This window comes from Dama dama, chromosome 18 (assembly GCF_033118175.1).
Source record: "Dama dama isolate Ldn47 chromosome 18, ASM3311817v1, whole genome shotgun sequence".
Lineage (NCBI taxonomy): Eukaryota > Metazoa > Chordata > Mammalia > Artiodactyla > Cervidae > Dama > Dama dama.
The window spans coordinates 88,617,793-88,638,914 of record NC_083698.1 but is presented as its reverse complement, the minus strand read 5'-3'; the positions used below and the strand labels follow the sequence as shown (position 1 = coordinate 88,638,914).

At 47.5% G+C, this 21,122-nt stretch overlaps 1 protein-coding gene across 2 annotated transcripts; it reads right to left on the bottom strand.

The window, feature by feature from the left end:
• Window positions 1-532: 532 nt before the first annotated feature.
• Window positions 533-20,027, bottom strand: TSPAN33 (tetraspanin 33). 2 transcript variants are annotated; one of them, XM_061166411.1, is made up of 8 exons: window positions 19,698-20,024; window positions 6,610-6,667; window positions 5,813-5,940; window positions 5,408-5,482; window positions 3,987-4,082; window positions 2,317-2,445; window positions 1,755-1,916; window positions 533-1,565 (listed from the first exon to the last, which is right to left on the bottom strand). In XM_061166411.1, the coding sequence occupies exons 1-8, from the start codon at window positions 19,797-19,799 to the stop codon at window positions 1,464-1,466; spliced, it is 852 nt and encodes a 283-aa protein (XP_061022394.1). In that variant the 5' UTR covers window positions 19,800-20,024; the 3' UTR covers window positions 533-1,463. The 2 variants fall into 2 exon arrangements, with proteins under 2 accessions (XP_061022394.1, XP_061022395.1); XM_061166412.1 differs by lacking the exon at window positions 1,755-1,916 and having other exon boundaries at window positions 19,698-20,027.
• Window positions 20,028-21,122: the final 1,095 nt, after the last annotated feature.

Sequence of the window (21,122 nt, the reverse complement as noted above, 5' to 3'; positions counted from 1 at the left end):
TCCCCCTAGGTTTTCCCTAAAGCCTGATGGGCCGCGGCACCCAGCTCCTTCAGATAAAGATGGAAGAGAGGGCTAGAGGGTCGGGACTGGGAGTGAAGAGATGGCCTTCTTGCTCCTCATTGCTCCGCCCCTCCCTTCCCAGCGAGAGGGCTGGACTGAGATTTACTGACCTAACCCATCTGGAAAGTTTTGGGTAGCAAATTAATTTATTTTGGTTCCGGAAAAAAAAAAATTAACGTCGCGTTTGGGGATAAAATTACGCTGTTCCCAGATCCGAATTAGGAATCTCTCCATCTAATTTAAACCGGGGAGGACGAAGTTGTGGGAGGGGAGTAACGCATCTGCTGGAGGGAGGCGGGGTGGGTTATGGGGCGGGCGAAGTACAGTAGCGTTTAGGAGACTGTCGCGTCCCCTCCTGAAGGGAGGCCTCCCTCTTCTATCCCGCACCCCACCCCCCTATGGCTGGGCCCTTCTACCGCCCCCCCGCCCCAACTTCTGGTTGCCAGAATGGAAAATTCAGAGTCCAGCCTGGTCCAGGTCAACAAACTTTTATTGCCATTTCTGGCTCCCCCAGCCCCAGCAAGATCCCTGCTTACACTGAGCTTTGCTGCAGAGGAATGGCGGTGGTGGGCGGGTGTTAATTTCTCTTTCTCTGCACACTGCCAATGTTTAGAAAGAAAATCCACTTACTGGGCAGGGAGGGCCATACAGGGTGGGATTCAAGGGCGCCTATGGCTCAGTCCCACCTCTGCTGGCTGCAGAATATAGACTATGGTTCCAAACATTTTTTAAGGGAAAGGAGAAGAGATGAATTTCGTTGCTGTTGTACCCCTTGCCCTTGCTGCCACGTTTCCATGGAAATGAGGGAGGGGCAGGATGTAGCTCACTCTGACTACCTGGGAGGGTGGCAGGACAGGCAGTTAGTAAACACATCGCCTTCCACTCCTACCCAATACAGACTGCTGTCCCCAGTCGACCCCCAGGCTCATTGCCTGCTCCGCCCCAGTCCCTTCTGGAGCTGGTATCATGCCAACTGGACTCCAGGCAGGGCTCGCTGGCAACAGCAAGAATCTGAGTATGTTGGTCAAGCTCAGTAGCAGCCCTAGTAGGGCCGTCAAGTTGTCATGGCTTGGTGAAAAGCCCAGTGCCCCCGCAACTCTGTGCAACTGCTGTTGCTCAAGCATCTGTCTCAGACAAAACAAAAACATAAACCCAAATGATTGAGGTTAGAGAGAATACAGAATAATAATGCTGAGAGCTGGGATGAGGAGAGGAGGCACATCCTTCTCAGACTAGAGCCACCTGTGCACCCTGCTTTCTGCTGCCTGGAGTTTGCTTCCTCCCACTGGTCTGTGGCTTGCAGGGCTGGAATCCAGTCTCCACTGGGTGCCGGCAGCTGTAACCACTGCTGTTGGCTGATCAGGCTCGCCTGTTGCCCTACAGAGGAGGTGCAGGATGGATCTTCAGTACCAGGGGTCCGCCCGGTGCTGCTGATTGTAGAGCTGTAGTTTGATCTGATCTTTGATCTGACTCACGAGGATCATGGACAGCAGGATTCCCACCAGCTGGAAAAGGTAAGAAAGAATTGGGTCCTCAGCCATGAGTGATGGCCTTGTTTTCTCTGACTCAATCTTCCCAGTGCAGTCAGCACCTGCCTTTCAGCAGTGTTAGTGCCTGACACCCTAGCTGAGTCCCAGGTGCCCTCCCCCAAACTAAAGGAGTCTTTACAGAATTGTGGAACCGCAGTAAGTTACCTGGGGGATGGCCAGGCCCAGTGCCACACCACCAAGTACGAAGAGGTTGCTATGTATCCAGTTGACCAATCTGTCAATACAGCCATTGGTGTAGATGACTTTACTAGCTTCTAGGTAGTCAAGGGCCTGCATACCTTGGCCACACATGGTGTTGATCACTGCCTGGGGAGAGAGTTCAAAAGCCAAGTGGGACTTGCATTCCTAAAACTTTTTCTTTGGGGCCCTAGCTGATGGGCCTCCCACTCTTCCTAAACTCCTAAATTGTTATAGAATATATGTGGAGGATGCTAGGTTGGAAGTTGCTAAATGCAGACTTTCCTTCCTCTGGAGGTCTGAGTCCAGTTCTCCGTGCTTTAGAGACCTGGGTCTTCTGGGCCGCCAAGTGGGCGATAGAAGTGAAAGACTGACAGAGCCATCAGATTGGAGTGAAAAAAAACATCTGACCGCTGCTCTGCAGAACTGACTGGCTGAGCTAGGGGATGGAGATTCCCAATGGCAGCTGCCCTAATCAGAAAGTAACTCAGATCACTGTGGGAGGAAATGAGGTGGGACGTGTGCTCACCTGGTTGGGGGTAGGCAAGCAACAGGAGTAAGGCACAGAACAGCGCTCACGGCTGGGGTTGTCTTCTGAACAGTTGAAGTACATGTTCAGGGACCAGTCCTTGTAGGAAATCCCTCCACAGCAGCTGAACTGCAACAGAGCACATCACAGGGGTTAAAAATCACCCACCCCTTACACTGAGGTGACACAGGGAACTCTCAAAGCAACCAGAAGTCTATGGCAAGCTTCTACTTGTAAGTTCAAGCTGTGTTTAAACACAGCCTTAAAACTTTGAGCTCAAGCTTCTCAGTGACTTTCACCTGAAGAAGTTATCTCTTCTTAATTTCTGTTACTTTATGTGTTTTGTTATAACTTCTTGTGTATATATTTTGTTTTACACACTCAACTATCAGCTCCTTGAGGGCAGTTTCTGGTTTTGCAGTCTTGCATAGCATTTGTTGTTTAGTTGCTAAGTTGTGTCTGATTCTTTGTGACCCCATGGACTGTAGCCTGCCAGGCTCCTCCATCCATGGGATTTTCCAGGCAAGAATACTAGAGTGGGTTGCCATTTCCTTCTTCGGGGATCTTCCCAACCCAGGGATCAAACCCATGTCTCCTGCATTGGCAGGCAGATTCTCTACTACTGAGTCACCAAGGAAGCATAGAGCCTGGCAAAAGGATATGTTCCCCAAATACTGGCTGAAATAATCAAAGGATCAGTGCTACAAACATTTGTCTTAATGTAGAGAAAGCACAGGAGGGAACTCTTCAATGTTGTGGGCCCATAATTACACCATGAAAGCAAATAGGATCCAAGTTAAGGGTGTTACACCAAGTGAAGGCAAACTCAGCACTACTCTCAAAAGCACTTTTGTTTCAAATATAACTTCTGACTCACAGCAGCATTATTCACAAGAGCCAAAATACAGAAGTGACCCAAAGTGTGCACCAAAAGACAAATGGATTAACGAAGTGTGGTATATACATATGATGGAATATTATTCAGCCTTATAAAGCAAGGAAATTTTGGAACAACCCACAACATAGATGAACCCTGAGGACATGCTAAGTGAAACAAGCCAGTCACAAAAGGACAAACACAGTATTCATTGAGACAGAATTTCATAGAGACAGAAAATAGAATGGTGGTTGTTAGGAGGAGTGGGGAAATGGAGAGTTAGTGTTTAATGGGTATGGAGTTTCAGTTTGGGAAGAAAGTTTTGGAGATGGATAGTGATGATGGCTATACAACAGTGTGAATGTACTTAATGCTACAGATCTGTATACTTAAAATGGTAAATTTGATATTATGTATATTTTACCACAATTTAAAAAATTTAACTTTCTCATTGGTGATACTAAAAAAATTTGCCAGTTCCCTCCCATGAGTAGCCATTTATAATGGTTTCTTTTATATCCTTCCAGATTCCTTTTGTAAAATATGAATATATATTCTTTCCTCTTTTCTTTTACACAATTGGTAGGTTACTATATATACTGTTCTGTGCCTATAAAAGTACTTTTAAAGTTATGTGTGGCTTTTTTGCCAAACCCTTTCCCAGAATCCATTACTTATCAGGTAATGAAAAAGCCCACAGACCTTGAGGGTGAGTTGTCTCTTGGGATGGCATTAACTTTTACCCATAGCTTCCCAGACCACTATATGATCACCCCGGCTCCTCAACCCATACCTCCTTCTGGCCAAAATCTATGAGGTTCTGAAGGTCCAAGTCATCTCGGTAGTGCACGATGGCATTATTGATAATCTCACTCACTTTGCCCCGCACCTGCCAGAAACATGAGGAGGGAATCAGAACACAGGACTAGCCCTTAACGTGCTCCCCTGCAGAAACAGCAATAGACGGTGCTCATCTTTCTTTCTTTAAGTTAACCCTGAAGTCAGAACCAAGTCCTAGCAGGGAAGAGGGCCAGTTCCGAAGCCCATGCATCCCTGGGCTCCCAGGTACCTGTGGGCAAGAAAAATGCTGATCTACTGTTGCCATGTCTTAGAGCCACATTTCAAGATAAGTCAATATTTATCTGTCTCTGAGTACTATTACACAAAATACTTGACTGATGTAAAGCAGTGAAACTAGTTTGTGTGTGTGTTGAGGGGGTGGATTGTTTTTTAGTAGAAAACGACTAACTGAGCTAATACACTGACCTCTAGTGGCCATAAGAGAATTGCATCTCTTTAGACTCAAATGTTTTTGAGTACAGATCTTTTCTCTGTATCATTTTTAGGATTTTATTAAGCCAGAAGGACTAGGACATTCTGAATTGACTCAGTGGCTCTCAATTTCATAGTTTAAGCATGCTCTCTTCCTCCCTGCTTCATTACTTTTCTCAAAATTTCTTATCCACAGTCCTGTACTCTGCCCCTGGCAATCATCTGCCCTTTTGGAAAGAAAGTATGGTTTTTAATTAAAAGGGCTGCCACTGAATGGCTGACCGCTTCCAGATATGGTGAGAGCTGTTTAAAGTCTATTTCACCCCCATCTTGCCTTTCATGTTTGAGTTATTTTTAATATTTTCTTGTAAATATTTTGTAATATTGTAGTGAAATGGATCACAATGTCATTTCCTAATATAAAGTGATATATGTGGGAAGAAAATGTACAATACTCTGATTAAAATTCCCACTGATCTAAACTTTGAGTGTTCCATGGAATAAATAAATAAATGTTCTACACCAAAATAAATAAATAAAGTCTTGTTTACTTCCCCTTTTTTTTACTTTTGTTTATCCCAATAAATAATTTTTAAAAGAAATAATAGGCTCTTCATGTTGTCTGTGATCCACTTGATAACTGAATTTTACTCAATCATTTGCCATTAAAGTTTGCAGAGTATTTTAACTTTGGGTTCATAGAATTTATTTCCCTGTTGGCCTCTCAGGCTGTCAGAGGAAAACACCTTACAATCTTGAAATCCTCTTTAAATATGGTGACTTTAAAGAGCATTCATTCATCCCTAAGGACAATCTTTCAAAGGCTAATGCTCCTCAGGGGAAGGACCACTGTGGTTAATTAGTCAGGCTGAGCACAGGCAGGAACCTTCCCTTCCTCCCTCTGGTTCACATCTGCGTAGGCCCTGTGACTCCCAGAGTTACCTTGTCTGAGAAGACGAAGCCCAGGACCCCAGCTGCCAGCTGTAGCAGGAACACGATGGTGAGACAGAGGGAGAACTGTGGGGGAGCAGGTGGGAAGAGGAGACAGTCTATTACTGCGCTGGGCAGGAGTTTCCCAGGGCCACAGGGAGGACTGGGGGGCCACAGGCCACTTCTCCCAGACACCGCCCCCTGCCCCACACACACACAGTAAAGGCAGCTGCCTCTGGGATGCTGTCCTGGGGTGGTCGCCCTTGCTGGGTTCCCTGGGCTGAGCTCTACAGGGAGGAGGGGACAGCACAGACCTTGGGGGCAGCAAGGGACAAAAGAAACTGAAAGGTTTCAGGAAGGAGAAGCACAGGGAGGAGGCGCCCGGGCCTTCCCAGGAGGTCGCCCCTGACCACTCACCGTCTGCAGGAGGCAGATGTTCTCACGGAGAGAGCCGATGCAGCCGCAGAAGGTGAGCAGGAACATGAGGACGCCCACCACGATCAGCAGGATGGCCGGGTCCACAGCCAGGCAGGCCAGCGCCGCCTCTGGGGGAGGGGCTGTCTCTCAGTCTGAGCTGGTGCCCACTGAGTAGGGTACCAGGCGTAGGGTGGGGCGCCCCCAGAACTGTCCTCATCCCCTGGCGGGACTCTCCAGAGTGGCTAGGTAAAGGCTACAGGGAGCAGTACTGCCCTCCCATGGGGAGAACACCAAAGGCCCAGAACAGTCTGTGGCCTTTCATTTGAGGAACTAACAAAGTAACAGCCTTTATTCCCAGGCTTAAGAGAGGAGGAACCACTTTCGCTCCAGAAAAGAATTAGAATGGCATTAGGCTTGCTGGCTTTTGCAGATTCTGTTTCCTGGAGACTTCGTGTAGAGGAACAGGAATGGAGGTTGAGTTTCTCCGGAACAGAGCGAAGGGAGGGCTGAAGCCTCTCGTTAGTCTTTGCACCCAGAAGCCTACCTTCTTCCCTAGATATGCCCTAAGCCTAAAATGCAGGCGGATCTCAGAAGATTCGAGAGAGCTCAGGGAAATCCAGGTAAACTGGCTTGGGTGGCCAGGCAGAGTAAGCCACCAGGATTTGGCTAGAGGGTGACTGCCCCCCATGGCTCCATAGCGTCTGTGGGGAGGAGGGCTGAAGGGCCAGGGCTGAAAGAGGCAGAGGAGAAAGGGGCAGGCAAGAGTCATGGGGAGATGGACAGGAACTGTAGCTCACCTGCGTGCTTCATCAGCCGAGCGTAGACGCCCACAGCCACCATCACCATGGAAATCACCTGTGGAGACAGGGAAGGAGCCACACTCTGAGGTTTTGGAAACTGGGGAGCCCTGAGAGCCATGAGTACCCTTGGAGGAGAGGAGGAGGATGACGACTCTTTCTGGACCAGAAATGAGCATCTTTTTTCTCCCCAGTGATACTGTTGATAGAATCTGGAAGGGCATTACCTCCATGAAAAGCCTGTATCAGGATGATCACATTTAATTCTTGCAACAGTTATCTGGTGAGGCAGCTATTCTCCCCATCTTACAGATGAGGAAGTTAAGGCAATGCAAGGTTAATACAGAACAGCAATTAGGAACACGGGCTGCAGAGTGAGGTGAATCTGAGCCCATGCTGGACAACTCTCTGAACTTCAGTTCCTGCATCTGGGGAGTTTTTTGTTTTTTGTTGCCATTGTTCTTTTTGGCTGTGTTGGGTCTTTGTTGCTGTGTGGGCTTTTCTCTAGTTGCAGCGAGTGGAGGCTACTCTTTGTTATGGTGTGTGGGCTTCTCACTGCAGTGGCTTTTCTTGTTGCAGAGCACAGGCTCTAGGCACACAGTCTCCGTAGTTGTGGCTCTCAGGCTCTAGAGAGAGGGCTAAGTAGTTGTGGCACACAGGCTTAGTTGCCCTGAAGCATGTGGAATCTTCCTGGACCAGGGATCAAACCCGTGTCCTCTGCGTTGGCAGGTGGATTCTTAAGCACTAGACCATCAGGGAAGTCCTGAAGATGGGAATTTAAAATAACTATATCTAATAAGATTACTGTGGAGATGAAACAAAAGAATGCATGGAAAGCATTTAGCAAAATGCCTAGTAATAAATATTATCTATCATTACTAATTGGGGCTTCCCAGGTGGCTCAGTGGTAAAGAATCTGCCTGCCAAGCAGGAGATGTGAGGGTTTGATCCTTGTGCTGGGAAGATCCCTTGGAGAAGGAAATGGCAACCCACTCCAGTATTCTTGCCTAGGAAATTCAGTGGACAGAGGAGCCTGGTGGGCTGCAGTCCATGGGGTCACAAAAGAGTCAGACATGACTTAGCAACTAACAACAAATCATTACTAATGGTTAACTTGCCCAGGGTCACATTGAAACTGTGAATTTCTGAATTTAAATCCAGCTACTTCAAAGGGAAGGTCTTCAAGCTGAAGCAGGCCTGAGTAGATGCTCCCAGCTCTCTAACCCTCTTGGAGGTCAATGTGGTGTCAAATGTAAGAATGAAAGTGCAAACCAGAGTGAAAGAATGCTTGCACATGAATGCGTTGGTGTGAAATAGCAGAACTACCTTACAAAGGAAACTTTATAAAGTCTGATTCCAGGGTGAGGAAACAGAGACATTTAGACCTTTCAAACTTCCTGGCTTCTCTCTGAGAAAACAAACCCATCAAAGACCACCAGGGCTCCCTAAAGGGGCCTTCTCTGTGCCCTCGCCGCAGGCCTCCAGGAGTGCAGGGTGACCCAGGGTGCGCACCCTTCCTTTGTGCCCAGACCCCAGGCTGGTGCTAAGCAGCAGCTGGCTGTCACCATGGCAATAGCTGGGGCCACGCTCTGGTTGGAGGGAGTTCTCAGCAGGAACTTGACCAGTTCAGTGGGGAAGGACAGGGCTGGCTGGATTCCGCTGTCCTGCAGCACAGAAGAAAGAAACATCTTGGGGCTTTGGTGGGAGAAGGGAGTTGAGCCCCAGCAGCAGGTCAACAGGTCAGACTAGGCCCTTGGTAGAGAGATATTTTCTTTGTTGAATTGTACCAGCTGGTGCATTCAGCAGAAAATGGGAAAACCTTGTCTAAAACCATGTCTTTTTAGGATCCTTCTCTTTGGTCCCCAATTGTTTGGCATCACCTCTGCCTCGGGACCCCATGTGTTATGTGCTGGCCCTCACACTCTGTGTCCAGGAGCGAGGGAGCTGCTTGCAGAGAGCTGTGGGAGGGGCTGGAGGTGCCAGCTGGCTTCTTGTCCCACAGCACAGCCAGGCTTAGGGAGCAAGGGGCAGTGGGTGGGAGGTGAGGAAAACCCACAACAGAGATCCCGGTCATCCTGCCATCCCAGAGACACAAGCCCTTTGCCAGAGTGATCAGGCATCTCTGTCTACCCTTTAAAACTCACCACAGCCAATTCTGGTTCTGAATATCACTTTACTGAGTCATTTAAAAATACGTATCTGCTCTTTAGTTAAACAGGCTCCTCGCTGTTTTTTCACATGTTAAATTTTCACTGGGGTGTAAAACTTTTCACAAAGACGGTCTCTGATTAAATCCCCACACAACTAAAACAAGAAAGGGAAAGTAAAGAGACGCCACGTGTCCCATGGTAACTTCATTCCATGGGTGGGCTTGTAATTGTAGCAGTTGCTCTGTCTCTATCTGTGGTAGGTAGAATAGTGTCCCTGCAAAGATGTCCTGTCCTAATTCCCAGAACCCGTGAAAATGTTACCTTACATGGCTGGCGGGGCTGTGCAAATGTGATTCACTTAAGGACCTTATGATGGGGAGATTATCCCAGTTGGCCCAAAATAATCACAAGGGACCTTATAAGAAGGAGGCAAGAGGGTCAGAGTAGAGGAGGAGATGTGTATGAGAGCGGAAGCAGGGGCTGAAGTGTGTGTCATAAGCCGAGGACCGCGAACAGCCTCTAAAAGCTGGAGAAGGCAAGGAACTAGATTCTTCCTTAAGGCCTCCAGAGGGAATCATGCCTGCTGACGTCTTGATTTCAGCTCAGTGAGACCTGTTTGGGACTTCTGGCCTCCAGAACTATAAGAAAACTAATTTGTGTTATATTAAACCATTCAGTTTGTGGCAATTTGTTAACAGCAGGAATAGGAAACAAATACACTCTCCAAATCCAATTCATCAGCTGTTATGCAGGAGACATTCTGAGGACTGCAGAGATGAGCAAGATGTGGTCCCTGCCCTTAAGGAGACATATCTGTCATGTGGGACAGGGCAGGAGCGCCTAAGGCAGTGCTTTTTGAGGTTGGCTGCCATTAGAATGGGGGGGGGTGGCGTGGAGGAGAACTTCAAAACCCCTGATGCCTAGGCTACACCCCAAACCAAGTATGTCAGAATCTCTGGCATTGGAACCCAGGTCACAGTGTTCCTGAATGCATTCCAAGTGGTTCCAACATGCAGCCAAGTTTGAGAACCACCAGCCTCAAGCACACTTGACCAGGGATCTAGAGCAGCAGGTGCTCGTTATGTGAAAAAGAAAGTTAACACATTAATATGATCATGAACACTTAATATGATCATTAATGATCCTGCTTACTTGGAAGCTCACTAGCTACCTCTGAAATTCTGCATTTCTGTCATTGATTTGCCCCTTTATCCTGAAGTCACAGCTTGCTCTTTGACACTTCTATTCCTGACCACATCTCCCACCCTGAATTCCTCAGAGCTGCTGCCATTCCAAAGTGAGTACTGCTGTTATTAGCTTAGCATTTTCGAGCTGAATAGAACCTTAGGAATGAGCCCAGCCACTCACTTTTTTTTTTTTTTAATAGATGAGGCCAAAAGAGCAAAGTGATATTTGACCAAATGCACATGGGTGCAGTGGCAACATCCGGACTAAACCTCATTTCCAGTCTCAGTTGGGTACCGTCTACACCATATCAGTCTTTGCTACAGAATCCTTGTGACATCCCACAATATCACCAGTGACCTCCTTTCACGATGAGAATGGAGATAAAGACACTTCTCTTCTTAGAATAGCTTTTCATATTCTGGCTAGAATGAAGCCTCACTGGAAACTTTCAAATGCTAGACACAGTTTTTAAAATAGCTGAGTCCAGCCAAAGGCATGTTCCTGAAGAGTTGTCCATCAAATTATATAAAATAATTTGCCCGCACCAGTACCTTTATCCTTATGTAAGGTGAGTAATCACCTTATAATGAAAATAGCCATCTGCTGGGCTCCTTGGAGAAATGGCTGATCCTAGGACTGGGGCAGGAAATAGGTAAGTCTGGAGCATCTTGTGGTGCCAGAAGGTAAGGAAACGCTCAAAAATAAAAAACAAAACCCCACATTGGTGTGGCCGTGCCAAAGAGATATCAAAATAAAAAGGTATGGAATTGTTACCCCAAATATAAAATAAATATCCATGAGTCCATACTGATATAAATGACTTAATAAATGGGAGAAAAGACAAATCTCTCACACAGAATTCCAAATATTTTATGGAGGTACTACAGCATCTGGAGAAGGGCATGGCAACCCATCCAGTATCCTTGCCTGGGAAATCCCATGGACAGAGGAGCCTGGTGGGCTACAGTCCATGGGGTCACACAGAGTTACATATGACTGAGCGACTATCACTCACTGCAGTGTCAGTGAGGTGGAACACAATTCCCCACTTCCAAGTGTGGGCTGCACCCAGTAACTTGTTTCCAAAGGGAACAGACTGGAAAGGGTGGGGAAAAAACTAACTTTACAGTGGAGAAGCCTAACTCTCTCAGCCAGATGATCAAAGTCAACATCAGCAGAGGTCATTGATATATGAGATTATGTGAAATGGCACTTCCCTTCCGTGGTCTTCCTTCCCCAAACCCATAACCCCAGTATAATTATAAGAAAACATAGGCAAGTTCCAGTAGAGGGACAAGATGACCAGTACTCCTCCAAACTGTCAAAGGCTTCAAAAACAAGGAAATTCTGAGACACTGCCACAGCCAACAAAAACCTAAGGAGACATGACAATAAATGAAATTTGGTATCCTGGATGGGATCCTAGAACACAAAAAGGGCATTAAGTAAAAACTAAGGGAAGCTGAATAAAGCATGGACCTTAATGTAATAAATGTATCAGGTTGGCTGAAAAGTTCATTCCAGATTTTTCCTGTGTGTGCTCAGTTGCTCAGTTGTGTCTGACTCTTTGCAACCAACCCCATGGACTGTAGCTGACCAGGCTCCTCTGTCCATGGGATTTTCTAGGCAAGAACACTGGAATGGGTTGTCATTTCCTACTCTGGGAGATCTTCTTGACCCAGGGATCAAACCTGTGTCTCTTGAGTCTCCTGTGTTGGCAGGCAGATCCTTGACCACTGTGCCACCTGGGAAGCAGCATCATACTCATGTAAGATGTTAATAAACAAGAGACACTGGATGTGGGGTATATGGGAACTCTCTGTACCATCTTCTCAAAGTTCCTATAAAACTAACACTGTTCTAAAAATTGAAATCTATTAAAAAAAAAGTCACTCTCAATTTGTTAGTCATGTAAGTCCACACTTTGTAATATCATATTTTCTTAAACTGGGATTCACTTGCCTACAGTTTTACAACCTTTAATCAGGGTGTTTTCTCCTTACACCAAGAAATGGCAGTAGAACTTAAAAATGTTCGGGTGACAGGACACTGAGAAGCTACAGTGCTCTCTTGGTATACCGAATGCAATCTTGATGTATTAGATTCTTTTTGAAGCTTTAATATGGTACTACTGCTATCTAATTTATATTCATATTTAACTTTGCCCAATTATCCCAATAATGTCTTTTATAACTGCTTTCCCCCCCTTTTTTCCTGATTCAGCTTCCAGTCAAGGACCATGCATTTAGTGATTCATGCATCAGGTCTCCTTTAGCTTGGGACAGTTTCACAGCTTTTTTTCTTTTCTTTGTATTTGGTTTCTCAAGACACTGACTTAAAAAATCGTGGTAAAGTACGTATACCACAAAATTAACCATTTTAAAGGGTGCAGTTCAGTGGCCATAAATACATGCATATTGCTAGGCAACCACCACCATTATCAGGCTCCAGGACAGTTTCTTCACCCCAGATACAACTCCTGTACCCATTAAATGGTCACTCCCCACTCCCTCCACTCCTCCAACCCTTGGCAACCACAGGTCTGCTTTCTATCTCTATGGATTTGCCTATTCTGCACATTTTCTATAAATGGAATCATATAATATGTGGCTCTTGGTGTCTATCCTCTAATGTTTCCAAGGTTCATCAGTGTTGTAGCATGTATCAGGACTTCATTACCTTTTAAGGCCTAGTAATATCCCACTGTATGGATGGAACCCAGTTAGTTTTTCCATTCATCCGCTGATGGACATGTGGGTTGTTTCCACCTTTTGGCTACTGTGAATAGTGTTGCCATGAATATCCATGTACAAGTTTTTGTTTGAGTACCTCCTGTTTGCTGTTCTTTTGGGTATAGACCCTGGAGTGCAATTGCCAGGTCATAGGGTAATTTTATGTTTAATTTTTTGAGGTGCTACCAAGTTTTTGCCACAGTAGCTGCACCATTTCACATTCCCACCAGCAATGTACAGGATTCCAATTTCTCCACATCATTGCCAATACATGTTCTGATATGCTTCCTTTTGATACTGTTTTTTTTTTTTTTTTTGGTAAGTCCAGGCCAGTGGTTTGGCTTAACGTCCCTCAGTTTGGATGTTGGATTGTTTCTTCCCAATCTGATCCAGATGATGCACTTTTGACAGGAGTATTAACACAGATAATGTGTCCTTCCCAGTGTGTCACGAGAGGGAACATGACATACTAATTTCTATCCTAGAAATAAGGAATAATTTTACTAACAGATGATTTGACTGTTAGCCACATGTCTCAGCATCTCATAAAACAGTATGGCAATACTCTAAATAGTTTCCTAGTTTTCCAGAAGCCTTGCTGCTACATGTCCTCTTCTCTGTGCCCTTGACGGCAGATAAGCAGCTGTGGTCTTGGAAAGAAGATGGGAGATAACAGAAAACAGAGAAAAGTCACTCGATTATTTGACCTTTTTTTTCCCTGTAAATCAGGAAAAGACAGTCATGAACTGATGGTTGTGAGGAAGACCCTTATTCCAGCCCCTGGCACACTAATTCACAGCACCAAGTGGGAAGGGCCCCCAGGTAAGATCCTGGACAAGAGGTCTACTGGCTCTTATGTCCATAATTACAGGCAGATTAGTTCTTGAGGCCGTTTCCATTGGATTAAAACCAATGCAATGTGAAAAGCTCTGAGGAGTGGACCTGGGGAAGGTCCTCAGACAACAGTGGAGCCTGTTCCCATGATATACAGGAAACGTCTCTGTAAACTATAAAATACAATGACACCATTAATCATTATCACCTTCTGGCTAACAGCAGGAATGTGAGCACGGGCATTTGAGGCTGAAGGAAGTCAGGTTCAAGGTTGGTCCCAGCCAAAACTGAGTCCCCACACACCTGTCATTTGTCAGGAGGAGCACTCATCCTGGCTCTCCAAGTCCTTCCCCAACAGGTGACCTTGATGAGCCAATTCTAACAACGATGGTAACAGCTACCTTTTTTCAAGGGCTAAAAGGCCAGGCACTGGACTAACCACTGTATACACACTATGGCCACAAGCCCAAGAGGGTGTTAGGATTTTCACTTTACAGAACTGGGAGAATTCACTCAGTTAGTGGCTAAAGTGGGACTGGGAGGTATGTCCATCTGGCTCCACAGCCTCATGACCTTGGTCACATGGCTGTCTCCTGCTCTGCCTCATAGCAGCTCCAGGGCGTGTGCGTTCACTTCAGGGCCTCGTGTGAGGTCGGAAGGAGCTTCCTGCAGTTGTCTTGGGTGAGCAGCTGGTAATCTCCAAATGGCGGGGCTCAGGCAGGGGAAGTAAAATAGCATCAGGAGGGCCCTGCAGGACTCAGAGGGAAGTCCTGGGAACCAGGGCCAATGGGAGCATCACCACTAGGGGCAACCAGCCCCCGAGAAGAAGCCTGGCCTGTCCACCTCCCACATTCTAAAGTCCAATCTAGGGGCTTTCCTGGTAGTCCAGTGGTTAAGACTTTGCCTTCCAATGCAAGGGGCATGGGTTCAATCCCTGGCCGGGGAGCTAAGATCTCACATGTCTTATGGCCAAAAAACCAAAACATAAAACAGAAATCATAATGTAACAAATTCAGTAAACACTTTTATTAGTAAAAAATGGTCCACATAAAGTCTTGAAAAAAAAGTTAAAAATTAAAATAAAAAGCCTAGTCAGCATGAACTGGGTGGATCTTTCTCACCTTTTCTTTGGAATGAATCTTTCCCCCTCTTGATGGTGCCAGTGGGAGACAGCTGGGAGTAGAGTGATTCCCTGCGTGGGGCTCAAACTACTATCCCCTCCACCCACTGCCAGAAGGATGTTGGGAGGGAGGGGTCTGCACCTTCCGCTTCTCAGTCCTTTCTGTCCTTATTTCTGGATGAAGTAAAAAAAATCATAGCCTGCAAGCCCTAAAGCAGGGCCCCCTCTCTCACTACCTGGGATCTGTACACACCAGTCCTTCAGCAGCCATCCTGGCACCACTGTTCTGGGATTTCTAAGGTGGCAACTCTCCATGTGGGACTGACTGTTGGCTCTCTCCCGCTGGATAGGATGGAATTGTCCAGCTGGAGTGGAGTCCCTAGGGCTCTTTCCTCGGCTGGAGTGGAGTCCACAGAGCTCTTTCCTCTCCAAGGGTCTGGGCCAACCCTTTAGCTCCTTTTAGGCCATGGCTGGTTTTGGTTCTCCAAGGTTATAAACGAGGAAGGGGAGTTCACAAGGGCTCATAATGGTATAAACACTCAGACTCACCACCTGGAGTCGCCAGCCTGACACATAGCTTGCTATCGCAACTCTAAGAGATGCTTCTCTTTTATCCTTTTTAAAGGCTGCTTGAAGTCTATGATTTTCTACTTGGTACAAGGCAAATAGAGCTATTTAGGGAGTTGAGGAGGCATGTGTGTGACCTGACAACAAAGAGTGTGGTTCTGTATTCATTCTTGGTGGTGGTGGTGTTGTTTTATAAAAAATCATGTGATAATTCATTTATTGCAGCCTGCCTAGTCTATAGGGAAAGGAGGAAAAAAATGGGGGAGGGAATGGGCTCTGTCTCCTAACATGTTAGGTAGTTGTGTGTGTGTGTGATTGTGTGCCCACGCTTGCATGGTGGTAAAGGTGGGGGTGGGTAGGGCAGGAAGGGACCCTGCCACTCAGGAGGGGCTTTTGCCAGGCCCAATGCCTGATCATTTCCTCGTGGCTTCTGAGCCAGACTACAATAGATAGTGCTGCAGGTGGTTTGGGGGGCATTCTGAATCCCCTGGGGATTCCAATACAGTGGAAGTAGGTGGGAAAGTGAATTTCTTGAAGGAGATACCTCATCAGAACCCTGGATCAGCCCAGGGAAGACCTGGATGGGTCCATATGTGCTGTGGGCAGTAATCAGGCATGCTCTTGAGGGAGATGATGGAGGGCATGGCTGCCATTTTTTCTGACCTGGCTTGAGGGAAGGGTGCCAGGCCCACTGCAGAAGAGAACACAGGATGCAACCCCAATTAAGAATTAAGAATGCTTGAGGACTTAAGGTTGTGCTGCATCCTGACAGTCCATGAGAGAGGGAGGAAGGGCATCCTGACTCCACCCTGTAGGCTCTGATCCCTCCTTCACCACTCAATAAACATTCAATAAGTACCCACTCTCTGCCAAACACAGCTGGGCACTGAGAACCCAGAAGTAAATAAGGCAGTCTCTACCCTCAGGGGCCTAGAGAGGGAGACATAAAGAAACACATAATTGCAGCACAGGTTAAAAAAAAAAAGATCTGATGATCAAACGTGCACAAGGCGCCGGGGGGCGTCTTGAAGCGTTGCCACTAAGGAAGGCACAGCTGAGACACAGGGGCAGGAGAGCTGAGCTTCTAGGCTTTGCCTGACTCAAAAGTCATGCCAACTGCTGCCCTGGATGGGAAAAGGATCAGCGAGGAGGGAGATGGTTGCTGTGGGCAGCACTGAAAATGCCCCTGCCAATGTATGCCCAAGCTGACAAAGCGTGGTATATCAGCCCACTGTCTTCCCTCTGCAGACAGACAGGTTGTGTTCAGTCATGTCCAACTCTTTGTCAGCCCATGGACTGGAGCTCACCAGGCTCCTCTGTCCATGGGATTCTTCAGGCAAGAATACTGGAGTGGGTTGCCATTTCCTTCTCCAGGGGATCTTCCTGACCCAGGGATCAAACTCGGGTCTCCTATATTGCAGGCAGTCTCCTGCACCACAGGTGGATTCTTTACCAACTGAGCCACTAAGGAAGCCCTCATTCCCTCTGCACAGAGCTGTCTAATTAATACAAGGAGGTAAGGAAAGTCAGCTACTTCTTAACTGAAAGACTAAACTATAACTTCTGTGATCCTGGAGCAATTCTCCAAGCCATGGAATCCTAACAATCAGTAACCCAGCCGCACAATTCTGGAAAGAAAACCAGAACTCCTAGGCAAAAGAGGAATTGAGATTTGAAACATGAACAGAAGGAACAGGTCCTGGTCCCATAGGAGCCAGGAGCTTTCTGATTCAGACTCTAAATGCCCCAAGGGTCAGGGCTCCTAGAGAAGCAGCACGGATAACCACTGCCATCATGGTCACCACTGTCACCACTGCATATGAGCCCAGATGATGCCTTCCCAATGTGACCCAGGCACAGATGCAAACACCATCCATCCACACCTCCCCGGCGCCTGGCCAGAACACACACTCTGCCTGGAAAAGAAGTTGGCTGACAATCCCAACCGTGGGTGCCTCCTGAGTAGGAAAGGGAAATTTGATTAGGATGGTGGAGAAACCTAAAAAAAGAAATCACCATAATCAGTCCCTAAAGGGGGATGGGAAAAATGACCCCTGATCTGGGGAAATAGCTCTTCATCTCCAACTGACCATAAGTGGGATTAACTCTATGAGTCTAGACCTGGTGGAGAAGTGGCACTCAGTAATGCCAAAAAATACTGTCCCTTGGGAAGGTCAATGTCCCAAGGGTCCCAGGACACAAGAAAGATGCATCCTTAGAGCTAGCTACAGGTCTTGAAGAAAGAAAACAGTCCCCAGAGTGACACATTCCTCTTTAAACAGTTCACAGAGGCAGAAAAAAATTTCTCCTTTAGAGGAGAAAGCTTAAGGACAGAGACACACATATATTGGCTTGGGGTCACACAGTAAGTTAGTGCCAGAAAGAAATTGGGCCTCTTGTCCTTCGGTGTGCTATTTCTAGTGCCTCTGACTTTTTATGAGTCTCAAGTAGGGCCAAGAAGGGGCCCTTCTCTAATTTGGGATGGTGCCAGCTTGGTTAGCCAGGTCCTCTGACCTTGAATGAAGCATTGGAACCAAGAAAAATGAGACTATGGAGCCAAACTCTCTCCCTTGTTATGACCTCCCAAAGTCACATATCTAGTAAAAGGGGTAGAGTGGGGGAAGTTCAGGAAAATGACCGTGAAGGCAAGTGTAACAGATGCACCCAGCTGTTGTCGCTAGGGTGCACAGATAAGGGTGAAGTGCCAAAGGCTTCAACAGAGTTGCAGGCAAAGTCATGATTGACAGAGGAAGTTAGAACAAGGACCTGAGGTCCCTGGGATGCTAGTGCTGGCTCTAAAGATGGCATGTCATTGGCCTGACACACTCAGTGGGCATATAAGAAGGTTCTCTGGAATTTGCCCTTAGGTGTGGGGCTTCCCCTTAGGGCATCCCCCAGACTGACAGAGTGGTGGTGAGATTTTCTTCCCTGGCCACCAGCTGAAACTGGTGTTGACCAGTTAACTACTAATACTGCTAACACCCCACCGACAGCAGCAACCAAGGACTTCCCCTGTGGTTCAGTAGAGAAATCACCAGGTAAAGCCCACTAACTCCCTTTTGGACATAGGATAAAAGAACATCTCTATAGTTTGGCTTCCTTATGTATACAATGCAGAGTTCTAGACAAGATGTCTTCAATTTTTTTTTTTCCAGTTGCCAAACTGAGAATTTGTTATGAGTTCAAACTTCATTTTTCCCAGTACAATGGCTGAGAGTGAGCTGTCATCACCACTCTCTGGGATTTCTCTCATTTTTCCCAACAGGCTAGCATGTATGTACTTTGTGTCTGTTCACACCATGGCCCCCGTGAAACCTTTCCAGCAACTGGCTTAGCTGCCTAGTCTGCTCCTTCTCCTAGGAAACATAGACTCCTCCCTCCTGCAAGTCTGAACTTTAGGTCTCAAGCAGAGGTGGGCAAGCGTAATGGACTCAGAGCAGCAGCAGCTCTGGTGTTGCTGGTGCTGGAAGAGAAACTGGGGAATGGGGGGCGGGGGGGGGGGGGGGGATGCAGAACGGATCTCCCTATGTTCTCAAACCCAGAGAGGCTCAGGGACTCTCGAGACATGAAACAGGATTGAGCTAGCATTTCATGATCTGGCCCAGCTGCATTCTCAGCTCCAGCAGAGAATTTCCAGCATCCTTGATCATGCTGGGTTGGATTTTTATGGAGGAGGAGACTGAGACCCACAGAGGTGAACATATTGCCCAGGTTACTCAAGTTCAACAATTGAAGGCAGACTGGGGGTGGGAATCGAGGCAGCCCCAGCCCAAGAAATTTTCTACTTTTTCAGCTCCAATCAAGAGATTTTGAAAGGACCCCTGGACTTCCCCCCATCCAACATGGGGTCTATCTAAAGAAGCAAAATAATATCAAACTCCAGGGGATTGAGCCTGGTCCTGAGAAAGGTGGGCAAAGTTTGGGTGAGTTCTGGGAAAAACATCCACACCTGGAGGCCATTCCTGTCCTTTCTCAGCCTTTGGAGGGAGGGCGGCAGAGGCCTGCAAAAGGAAGAGATGAAAGCCCCTGAACCCATTCTCTCCGAAGGAAGGGAGAGGAAAGGTCTAGGTTCCCCACTTCCTCTTTTTTCTTTGCCAGCAAGGCCTCCCAGCCCTCAGGCCTGAAAAATCCCACAATCGTAAATGTATTAAGGGTCTGCTTGGGCCAACAGGAAAACCCGCTCCTCCCGCTCAAACCCACATTTTTGGCCTGACACAGACCCTCATCCGAAACCGAGAGACTACCCATAAAAGCTTTACCGAATCCCTTGCATTCCCTCCACCCCAACACCCTCTGCAGTCAAGGCGCCACTGGGGTGTCCCTGCCTAGGATAAATTACCCCAAAGTGAGATTTTCCCAGAAAACTAGACAGTGCCGCTCACTACGTTCGCCTTGAACCGGGCATCTGGGAACGACCCCTCCTCAGAGCTGGCAGCCCACTCAACCCTCCAGGGAGTGCCCTGCAGCCCAGGTGCCCCTATAACCCCCAAGACTCACCCAGAAAAGCATGTTGAAGAAGAAGAGCAGGTATTTAACCAGCGGGCTGACGAAGGAGAAGTCCTCCCCATAGGCGGCCGGCGCCCCGGGTCTCCGGGCCATGGTCCAGCCGTCGCTGCCCCCGGGGGCCTATCTCCCCACGGCGGCTGGCCCACCTGCGCGCTCCGCGCCGGGAGGCATGAGCTGCACCACCGCCGGAGCCTTCGGCGGGGTAACTGCGCTGCGGCGGGAGGTGCCCGCGCCGTGCGTCCGGGAGAAGCGCGGGCAGGGGAACGGCGCCGCCACTGGAGCCGCCGGGAGTCGCGGGAGCTGCCGCGGGCAGCGTGAGCGGCGGAGACTCCGCTGCGTCCGGAGGACCAGCCTGGCCCGCCGGGCTCCCAGGAAACCGGGCCCGCCCTCGACCGCCCATTGGCTCGTCTGCCGAAACCTGACTTCTCATTGGTCGATCTCTGATGTCACTAAGTATCCAACCATCCCTCTTTTCCGAGAGGCGGGGGAGACACCTGTTCAGTGAGGGACAACTTGTTAAAGGGTCAGCCGTTCGGCCTCCTCCCCCGAGAAGGAAAGCATCCAGGCTCCAGCTACTCAAGGGAAAAAAGGATAAGAAGGAATGCACACTGCCATCACACACCCACCTCCTCTACCCAGTTGCTGAGCACATATGCAAACACACATACATTAAAATCAACAAGTACATACACCGTATGTTAAGCAACGCGTTGTAAGCTGTGGGGATTCAAGAGAGTAAAAGAAATCCACCCTCCATCCCGGGGTGGGGGGCGGATGACAATAAAATCAGAGAGACAAAACTAACCTACACATGACAATTAAGAGTATTTAAGAGGAGCTGCTATCCTGTTTAATAACTATTTATTTTAAATGCTTATTTCAAAAAACACTGTAATCCAATAGTGGAAATTTGGAAACATCACCAACAATCCTGCCATCCTAATTCATTACTCTTTCAATTCCCATCTCACTATTTAAGTCTAGGTCTACAAGCAGACAGAGTTTTTAACACACTGATCTGACTCACATAAGTCAAATGCAGGGCAGGCGACAGACACTGTGCTGGCTACCTAACGCACACGTGAATGCTGTCAACTGAATATTTGAATCGTTTCTCTCCCCAAATTCATATGTTGAAATCCTAACCCCTACAATTATAGTGTTAGGAAATGGGGCCTTTGGGAGGTGCTTAGGTCATAAGAATGGAGTCTTTATGAATGGCATAAGTACCCTTGTAAAAGAGACCCCAGAGAGCTCCCTCATCCTGCCTGCCCTGTGAGAACACAGTGAAAAGACAGCTGCCTATGAACTAGAAAGTGAGAACTCTCCAAACACTGAGCTGAGGGTGCCTTGGTTTTTGACTTCTCAGCTTTCAGAACTGTGAGAAATACATTTCTGTTGTTAGCTACTCAGTTT